This window comes from Nerophis lumbriciformis, linkage group LG17 (assembly GCF_033978685.3).
Source record: "Nerophis lumbriciformis linkage group LG17, RoL_Nlum_v2.1, whole genome shotgun sequence".
NCBI lineage: Eukaryota > Metazoa > Chordata > Actinopteri > Syngnathiformes > Syngnathidae > Nerophis > Nerophis lumbriciformis.
In genome coordinates, this window is record NC_084564.2 from 28,944,169 (window position 1) to 28,954,768 (window position 10,600).

The window sequence follows — 10,600 nt, forward strand, 5'->3', positions numbered from 1 at the left end:
GGTTGCTGGTCGCAGTTTTTTTTTTATCGCTTTGATTTGATTGGCTGGTGCTGGCTGTCTGGGGTTATTGCGGCTGCTGTTTCTGCTGCCATTTGTTTGTGGTGTGGGCGCCCGTGGCTGCTGGGTCTGGTGCAAGGGTGTGGCTGATGTTGTGACTGGTGGCAGCGCGCGCGCGTGATGGCTGTCGGGGCTGACGAACTGTGTATATGTATGTATATGTGTGTGTATGTATGTATGTATATATATGTGTATTAGAGATGCGCGGTTTGCGGGCACAACCGCGTAGTCCGCGGATTATCCGCGAATCGGGCGGATGAAATTTAAAAAAATTAGATTTTATCAGCGGGTCGGGTCGGGCGATTGAAATTTAAAAAAATTAGATTTTAAATAGATTCAGGCGGGTGGCAGTTAAACCAATTGGGAAATATATATACATAGTTAAATGTTGTTACCCACATACGAAAAACGAGCAGGCACCTGCTGCATATGCCACAACAGAAGAAAAAAAAAAAAGAGATGGACACTTTTACGGAGCGGAGAAGGCCCCCGACGCCTCGCCGGGGTCCGGGACCGAGGCCCCTTCCCCCGAGAGGGCCCCACCGGGAGCCGTAGCTGAGGCGATCCGCGAGAAGGGCCCGACGCACGTCCAGGGTCACCACCGCGCCCACCGCACCGACACCCCGCCTCGTCCGCTTTCGCCGCGGCCGGCGTCACGCGCAGCAGGTAGGCAGCTTACCTGCCCGCCACCCCCGTGGCCGGGGGCTCGTAACAGGGGTCACTCCGCGCGCTCCGCCCGCGCAGCTTACCTGCCCGCCACCCCTGTTGCCGGGGGCGCGTAACGGGTCACTCCGCGCGCAGTGCGCTCACGAAAGGGGTGGGGCTCACCCTGGTTGATATAGACAGCAGCTAGGACGGTGGCCATGGAAGTTGGAACCCGCTAAGGAGTGTGTAACAACCCACCTGCCGAATCAACTAGCCCTGAAAATGGATGGCGCTGGAGCGTCGGGCCCATATACCCGGCCGTCGCCGGCAGCGAGACGCGCTTGGAGGTGCGCTCAGCGCGGCTCCCATATGATTGCGCACTGGTGTGCGTCTGGGTCGTGACAGCGTGGCACGCGAATGCTGCATTGGATCAGTCTCTTTTCTTTAACAGGCAAAAGCTTTATAACCTCACTAATGCCTTGCATCGTCTATATTAGATATATAACAACGGGCGGGTGCGGGCGGATGCGGTTCTGATCAAATGTTAGATCGGGTGGATTGCGGATGGTTGACGACTTTCTGATGCGGTTGCGGATGAAATAATTGCCTATCCGCGCATCTCTAATGTGTATGTATATGTATATATGTGTATGTGTGGGTATGTATACATGTATGTGTGTATGTGTATGTATATATGTATGTATGTATGTATATTTCTGGGGGTACGCTCTGGGCCTGCCTGTCAGACGGGGGTCGACGCCTCAGGCTACTGCATCCGAACTGCGTGTCTGGAGCTCCTGGGTCCCGCTGTCCATCCCTTCCGGGTGCCCGTCTTGGTTGGGGCCTGTTGGGCCTAGTCCCTGCGTCTATTGTGGTAGCTTGGTGCTGCAAGGTATTCCGAGGTGCTGCGAGTCGACCAGTTGCTGGGGTAGTGACCTTGTTTGTCAGCATGTCTGTGATCTTCTTTTAATTCTTTTTTTTAATTAATTAATTTTTTTTTTTTTTTTTTTAAATATATTTTATTAATATTATTTTTTAATTTCCCCTCCCTCAGGGGGGGGGCTCGGCAGGGCGGTTGCTGGTTGTTCCATCTCCATCGTTGGGGTCCCTGCGGGTGGGGTGGGTGGTTCCCGTGGCCCTGTGCCTGGGTGGTCCTGCGGCGGCCGATTTGGGTGGGGTGGCCGGGGGCTGGCCTCGCCGCGCTCTCCGGGGGTGGGGGGTGGGCTCGTGGGGGCCCAGTTGCCGGTGGGGCGGGGGCGGTCTTCCCGTCCGGTTGCGGGGAGTCTCTGGGTCCCTCGGGCGGGGCGTCTCGCCTTTCTGCCCGTGTGGGGTGTGATCTCTCGCTGGCTTGGGGTCTGGCTGTCCCCTGCTTTTCTCGTGCCCTGTCCTCTGCCGGGTGCGTCTGTCTGCGGCCTGCTGCTGGCCCTTGTGGGCGGTACGGTGGGCCGGGCTCTGGGGTTCCTGTCGCTGGCCGGCTTGGCTGCGTGGGGGCGGTGGTCCCTGGTTCCCTGGGCACCACGCCTCCTGTTTGTGGGTTGGGCTCTCGGGGGTGATGGGGCCGTGCTCTGGCTCCCACGCACTCTGGGAGTCGAATGTATTGTACATGCAAATTCACATATGCTCACATACGTACATAGGTACCTATGCTCCCACATACATACACAAATACAGTACATATTTACCTACCTAATGTTCGTACATCCACACGCACATTCAATATACAAACATACACATACACATACTGTACATATACATTCACTGTACAAACACATATACACATTCTGTACATATACATTCATTGTACAAACACATATACACATTCTGTACATATACATTCATTGTACAAACACATATACACATTCTGTACATATACAAGTACATATGCATACTTACACTCATGCACATAATCACGTTTCATCAAACATATATTAACGTTGTTGCCCTAGGGTAAACTGGGTGTAACACATGGCACACTGACAAAGCTTAACCTATTGGACAAAGCTTAACCTATTGTGACTATAACAATCTACAAGGTTAATGTAGGTTGCTTCTCTTTCTCCCCCTCCATTTTTCTGCATTCTTTCGTATCTCAAGTTATCATTACGTATATGTATTGTTGCATTTAAACAACTGTATTGTTGATAATAAAGGTAAATTATTGGTATTGTTCATTATCAATAGCGCTATTTCTATTGGTATTTGTATTGATCCATTTGTAGTGTAATAATGCTCATTGTCATTTCTGTATTATTTTTTATTTTTCGCTAACTGCTTATTTGCTATTACTTTTACCATCATATTTGTACATGTCATATTTGCTGATGTTGCTATATTGTTGTTGTTGTTGTTTGCTGTTGTTGTTTTTGTCTCTCCGTCTAATCCCCCTCTTGTCCCCACAATTTCCCCCTCTGTCTTCTTTTTTTTTCTCTTTCTATCCCCTCCTGCTCCGGCCCGGCTGCACTAAATGATAATATAAATACATTTAATAAAGTCAAATACAAATAAGGCAACAAGAGAAGTATCCTACACTTCTCTTTTGTAAAGTAAATCTGAACAGCCGACATGGGCATCTACATCAACTATATGATTTGCCTGAGAAGCTGGACAGGACACAAAAAAAAAAAAAAAAAGCTTTATTTTTTATTTTTTTTATTTTTTTGTCATAAAAAAATGCAATCATGTGTGCTTACGGACTGTATCCCTGCAGACTGTATTGATCTATATTGATATACAATGTAGTAACCAGAAATATTAATACAACTCTTTTGTGCGAATGAATATAAATGGGGGAGGGAGGTTTTTTGGGTTGGTGCACTAATTGTAAGTGTATCTTGTGTTTTTTTATGTTGATTTGATAAAAACATTTTAATTTATTGTGCGGTCCGGTACCAATCGATCCACGGACCGGTACCGGGCCGCGGCCCGGTGGTTGGGGACCACTGGTGTAAATGGTAAATAAAAACAGAATACAATGATTTGCAAAACATTTTCAACTTATATTCAGTTGAATAGACTGCAAAGACAAGATATTTAACGTTTGAACTGGAAAACTTTGTTGTTTTTTGCAAATATTAGCTCATTTGGAATTTGATGCCGGCAACATGTTTCAAAAAAGCTGGCACAAGTGGCAAAAAAAGACTGAGAAAGTTGAGGAATGCTCATCAAACACTTATTTGGAACATCCCACAGGTGAACAGGCTAATTGGGAACAGGTGGGTGCCGTGATTGGGTATAAAAGCAGCTTCCATGAAATGCTCAGTCATTCACAAACAAGGATCGGGCGAGGGTCACCACTTTGTCAACAAATGCGTGAGCAAATTGTTGAACCGTTTAGGAACAACATTTCTCAACGAGCTATTGCAAGGAATTTAGGGAACATCTAAGGTCTGTAATATAATCAAGAGGTTCAGAGAATCTGGAGAAATCACTGCACGTAACATTGAATGCCCGTGACCTTGGATCCCTCGGGCGGTACTGCATCAAAAAGCAACATCAGTGTGTAAAGGATCTCACCACATGGGCTCAAGAACACTTCAGAAAACCACTGTCAGTAACTACAGTTGGTCGCTACATCTGTAAGTGCAAGTTAAAACTACTATGCAAAGCAAAAGCCATTTATCAACACCCAGAAACGCCGCCGGCTTCGCTGGGCCCGAGCTCATCTAAGATGGACTGATGTAAAGTGGAAAAGTGTCCTCTGGTCTGACGAGTCCACAATTCAAATTGTTTTTGGAAACTGTGGACGTCGTGTCGTCCGGAAAAAAGAGGAAATAAACCATCCAGATTGTGGCCACCGCTGCTGCCCACTGCTCCCCTCACCTCCCAGGGGGTGATCAAGGGTGATGGGTCAAATGCAGAGAATAGTTTCGCCACACCTAGTGTGTGTGTGACAATCATTGGTACTTAAACTTTAACTTATAGGTGCAAAATTCAAAAGGCAGCATGTGTGATGGTATGGGGGTGTATTAGTGCCCAAGGCATGGGTAACTTACACATCTGTGAAGGCACCATTAATGCTGAAAGGTACATACAGGTTTTGGAGCAACATATGTTGCCATCCAAGCAACGTAATCATGGACGCCCCTGCTTATTTCAGCAAGACAATGCCAAGCCACGTGTTACATAAGCGTAGCTTCATAGTAAAAGAGTGCAGGTACTAGACTGGCCTGCCTGTAGTCCAGACCTGTCTCCCATTGAAAATGTGTGGTGCAATATGAAGCCTAAAATACAACAACGGACTGTTGAACAACTTAAGCTGTACATCAATCAAGAATGGGAAATAATTCCACCTAAAAAGCTTCCAAAATTGGTCTCCTCAGTTCGCAAACGTTAACTGAGTGTTGTTAAAAGGAAAGGCCATGTAACACAGTGGTAAAAATGCCCCTGTGCCAATGTTTTTGCAATGTGTTGCTGCCATTAAATTCTAAGTTGATATTTATTTGCAAAAAAAAAAGAAGTTTCTCAGTGTGAACATGAAATATCTTGTCTTTGCAGTCTATTCAATTGAATATAAGTTGAAAAGGATTTGCAAATCATTATATTTTGTTTTTATTTACGAATTACCCAACGTGCCAACTTCACTGCTTTTGGGTTTTGTACCTGTGAGTACAAGTGTAATCTAGTGAGTACGAGTGTAATCTAATCTATTGGAGACACAAGTCAATTAGCCGCAGCTGTACACATTGAAACATGGAAGTATTTACACAGGTGATTGGGTTCTTTTTTAAATTTAACCTAATCTACCGGAGAAATCATTGGGTGCGACATTTGATTTTCTTCTGCTGCTGTGCAGAGGCCGCCTTCGTTAGTGTCTGCGTCGAGGGGACTAAGGGTTTCTGCATCCGATAATTTCTCGGTTTTGTTTTAGCTTTCACTTTTGTCTCAAGGCGGGTCGCATCCGGGTTATTGTGCTTTCTTTTTCGGCGGGCAGCGGTCCGAGCCCATTAGTGGCGGATATATTTTTTAAGTGCAGCAGCTGTTCCTTCTTTTTGGATACATCGTCTTAAGCTTTAGTGCTGTGTTGTGTGCATTTCGCCGTTTCTTCTCCATGACGAGGGTGAGTCCATCACGCCCTAAATGGCTGACTGAATGACTGTCCGTGACCCGTTCGGCAATTTCATAGGTCAGATGTGGCGAGGCGAAGTTTATTAACGCCGTGTGATGCTCGTGAACCCGGAAAAAAATGTGTACGTGCAAAAAGTGTAGAGTTCAAAGTGTGGGGAATAAAGTATTAACTGACAGTCCAGAAGATATAGTGGTCAAATGTATGTTTTTTTGGAAAGCAACTTAAAAATGGACTATTAGACAGAAGCGCTTCCCACTCAGTGATCATTCCATATTGCTTATGTTTTCCTCCAGTTCATCTTCTGGGGAACGCTGACCATGATGGTGTACTGCTACACGTTCATCAGCAAGAAGGTTTATGACTCTTACAAAGCATCGAAAAGCACCTCTAAAGCAGCCAGTCGCAGAACCAAAGGGAAAGTCTTCGTGGTGGTGGTTGTGTTCTTCATCAGCTTTGCCCCCTATCACTTTGTACGTGTACCCTACACTCTGACCCAGACCCGCGACATGATGACCTGCTGGGAGAAGAATGCACTGTACATCGCCAAAGAGACCACACTGTGGATATCGGCCTTTAACGTGTGTCTGGTTCCGCTCATTTACGTGTTCCTGTGTAAGGTTTTTAGGAGAAGACTCACAGCTACGGTCAGCCGTCGGCAGAAGAACTCCCACATGGTCGCGTCCACACAGCTGGAGATGACAAACACTGGCACGTCGATGTAACACCGTTGATACAGTAAAAAGCTAAAACTGTATTTGTTACCAAGTTAGAAAATGCTTGGTAAATATAGGATACTTGGAAGGTGATTTTAGAAATGCTGGAGAATTGCTGTCCACTTCTGATATATCTGTCGTTTTGGCAGCATCCTAACCATGGCTCCTGTGCATTTACAAGCTTGTGATTATATCTCCACTAAGGATGTCGTTTCCTCTCACTAAAAAGAGTCCACCCCTTATTATTTAGCAAACATTTAAATGGGGTATTTGTAAAGGAGCTGTTTGCATGGCTGATAAAACTGCTGCTTTGGCAGCATTCATGCTAATGGCTCCTGGGCATTTACAAGCTTGTGATTATATCTCCACTATGGATGCCGTTTGCTCTCACAAAAGTGAGTCCAGCCCTTATTATTTAGCAACCATTTTAATGGGGTATTTGTAAAGGGGCTGTTTGCACTGCTGATAAAACTGCTGCTTTGGCAGCATTCATGCTAATGGCTCCTAGGCATTTACAAGCTTGTGATATGTCCACTAAGAATGTTTCCTCACAAAAGTGAGTCCACCCCTTATTATTTAGCAAAAATTTCAATGGGGTATTTGTAAAGGAGCTGTTTTCACTGCTGATAAAACTGCTGCTTTGGCAGCATTCATGCTAATGGCTCCTGGGCATTTACAAGCTTGTGATTATATCTCCACTATGGATGCCGTTTCCTCTCACAAAAGTGAGTCCACCTCTTATTTAGCAACCAGTTTAATAGGGTATTTGTAAAGGGGCTGTTTGCACTGCTGATAAAACTGCTGCTTTGGCAGCATTCATGCTAATGGCTCTTGGGCATTTACAAGCTTGTGATTATATCTCCACTAAGATTCCGTTTCCTCTCACATTTCAGTAACCATTTCATTAAAGTATGTTAAAAGCGCTATTTGCAACACCACCGACTATCTTACTATGGAGGTTAATTTGTGTCTTTATTATGAAAGCTTTTTTTTTACACTGAATTAATGCAATTTAATTTTGTTTGAATTTTGTGAACTGAATTTGTTTACATCAAATTTGTGCCCTTTCCCTTTTAAATGAATCGTTGCCATGAATTTCCCAGAGTGATTATATAGGAATATTTACTGTAAATAAAGCTGTATTAATTTAGTGTTTTGATATACATGTTTTACACTTCGTACATACAACCATCTAAATGATCACATTTTGCAATTTATTAGGTTGTGATATATTCATATGAATATGACAAAAATCTATTTCTGTATACTTTAATAATAGATAGCTCATGCATTGCCAAGTAAAATCTTCACTATTAGAACAAACGTCTGTTTTATATGCATGCGCAGTAGCGAGGAGATGCACATCTTTGTCAAAACACCGGAAATTGAGAGCATTGTGAGCTTGATGAACCAACGGCATGGCACGTTCAGTAGTTGAACATCTGCTAAGATACACCATACTTGCCAACCTTGAGACCTCCGATTTCGGGAGGTGGGGGGCAGGGGGCGTGTTTAAGAGGGGAGGAGTATATTTACAGCTAGAATTCACCAAGTCAAGTATTTCATGTATATATATATATATATATAAGAAATACTTGACTTTCAGTGAATTCTAGCTATAAATATATATGTATTTTATTATATATATATATTATATAAATACTTGAATTTCAATGTTCATTTATTTACACATATACACACACATAACACTCATCTACTCATTGTTCAGTTAAGGTTTGAATTGTCCATCCTTGTTCTATTGTCACTATTTTTCGAACCATGCTGAACACCCTCTCTAATGATGCATTGCTCTGTGGCACGCACAAAAGTGCTTTCATCAAATGCACTAGAGGGCAGTATTGTCCTGTTTAAGAGTGTCACAACATTGCTGTTTACGGTAGACGAAAACGTGACTGCTGTTGTGTGTTGTTACCGCGCTGGGAGGACGTTAATGAAACTGCCTAACAATAAACCCACATAAGAAACCAAGAACTCGCCCTCCATCATTCTATAGTTATAACGTGATTGGGCAGGCACGCTGTTTATATTATGGGTTAGCGGACTCAGGTCCGAGTCCGCCTGAATTTCGGGAGAAAATTTGTCCCGGGAAGTTTTCGGGAGAGGCGCTGAATTTCGGGAGTCTCCCGGAAAATCCGGGAGGGGTGGCAAGTATGAGATATACAGTATAGCAGTGGCAGACTGTGCGTTTCCCACCTAGGCCAGTGATGTTCAACTTCAATGTTTACCTTTCAAAATACCATAATTGATGTCACCACATGACCATTGCTGGAGAAATACTATACAGAAACACATTTATGCCCCACAGCTCATTGAAGCACATGAACTGTGTACAAAACGGGTTATTTTATGAAATCAATAAAACCCGCATCAGCAACTAAAACATCTTGCGGTACTGTCAAAATTAAAATTATAAAAAAATATTAAATGTGAAAAAATAAAGAAATAAAATATTTGAACTCACAATTTGTAGGACCCATGCGACGCCGTATAAGCCAGTGGTACCGCTCGTAGTCGGTTGATTCAAGCAGAAGCGGCGGGCATTTCCCCATTTCATCGCCAGAACAGCTCAGCTGGCTTCCGGGGGTGGCTGACGTTGTCTCTCAAGATGTAGTTTCTCTTTAAATATCCTTCTTGAAAAATATCTGCCACCTAATCATCGTTTTGTTCTCCTCCTTTGTGGGTTAAAAAAGTCAATATCGGTGATTTCTCTGCTAGCCCGGTATGTCGACGGCGCAACACTTCCTGCTTCAGTGAATTGCAACTTGTGATTGGATACTCACTTTGGAATGACAAGTGAGTATCCAATCAGTCTCGTTAACGTCAGGCTACCTAGATAGACTACTGTCAACAACTTGTGATCTGATTGGCACACAAATGAGTATCCAATCAGTCTCGTTAACATAAGGCTACCTAGATTGACTACTGTCAACAACTTGTGATCTGATTGGCTATCGCAACTGTCTATCAACTGTATGTGTTCTGTTCGTTTACACTGTTGATTCAGAAGGCTACGGCTAAAATCATAAAGCTTTGGCAACAAGCCAGCTGACTTCTGATTGGATAAAAGCTCAAATGTAAAAACAAGCAACTCATGAAGAGAATATGATGAATATACTTTTATATATCTATGGAAAGTAAATTAAAATAAAATTAACTTAACTGACGGCCCACCACTGCAGTATAGTAAAGGCTGAACCCACTGTACATGGCCAACACAGGACATTACATCATTGCACAACAATGACCGCGCTTTCCTGCTAGGACACGAACACGATGTCTTGACAAGTCACTGGACACGTTTGACAAGTGTAGTGGTCTACATCTTGATTGCTACTCTCAATGAAACTGCACTTTATCAATGTTTAGTCAGCACTTATGAACACACACACTGCAGACAACGCAGGCAAACAATAATAGATTGTTGCTCTAATGTAAATGAGTTGTAAATAAAGAACAATTTAAAGTTGGAGACTGCATGGTCTATAATTTACTTGACTTATATTGAATTTACTTGGTTACTGACTCATTCAGTATGCTTGCCCCTTCTACTTTTAAATGACCGATATTTTGTTTCCAATAAAGTCGACAACACAAAGCTTGCTAATCTAGTATAAACTGCATAGTTGGTCATTTCAGTCTGGATAAGCACTAAATTGGAAGCTTATAAGCCGGTGCAAAAAGAAAAGTCGCTTTAGCTGACACAAAATGTTCACATTGATGACCCATGACTGCTGCGCCAGGTCCGCTACTAACCACATTGTGAAGTATGCAGACGACACAGTAGTGGGCCTCATCCGTGACAACAACGACATGGACTACAGGGAGGAGGTGAAACATCTGGTTGACTGGTGCAGATCCAACAACCTGGTCCTGAATGTTGACAAGACCAAGGAGATCATCGTTGACTTCAGGAGGCACCAGTCCAGCCACGCTCCACTCTTCATCAACGGCACAGCAGTGGAGATCGTAAGCAGCACCAAGTTCCTGGGAGGTGCAGATAACTGACAATATGATCTGATCCCTACACACCGGAGCTCTTGTAAACAGAGCTCAGCAGCGCATGCGTCAAAAAAGAGCATAGCTCCCTCCCCCCATTCTC

The 10,600-nt window shown here is 43.9% G+C and overlaps 1 protein-coding gene across 3 annotated transcripts in view; it reads left to right on the forward strand.

Moving 5' to 3' along the window:
* Positions 1 to 7,631, forward strand: part of p2ry13 (purinergic receptor P2Y13) — a 49,727-nt gene extending 42,096 nt beyond the window's left edge. For all 3 annotated transcript variants that reach the window (XM_061973032.1, XM_061973033.1, XM_061973031.1), the window contains one exon: positions 6,061 to 7,631. In XM_061973032.1, the coding sequence (XP_061829016.1) occupies positions 6,061 to 6,489 (429 nt within the window). In that variant the 3' untranslated portion in view covers positions 6,490 to 7,631. The remainder of the gene's footprint in view (positions 1 to 6,060) is intronic.
* Positions 7,632 to 10,600: the final 2,969 nt, after the last annotated feature.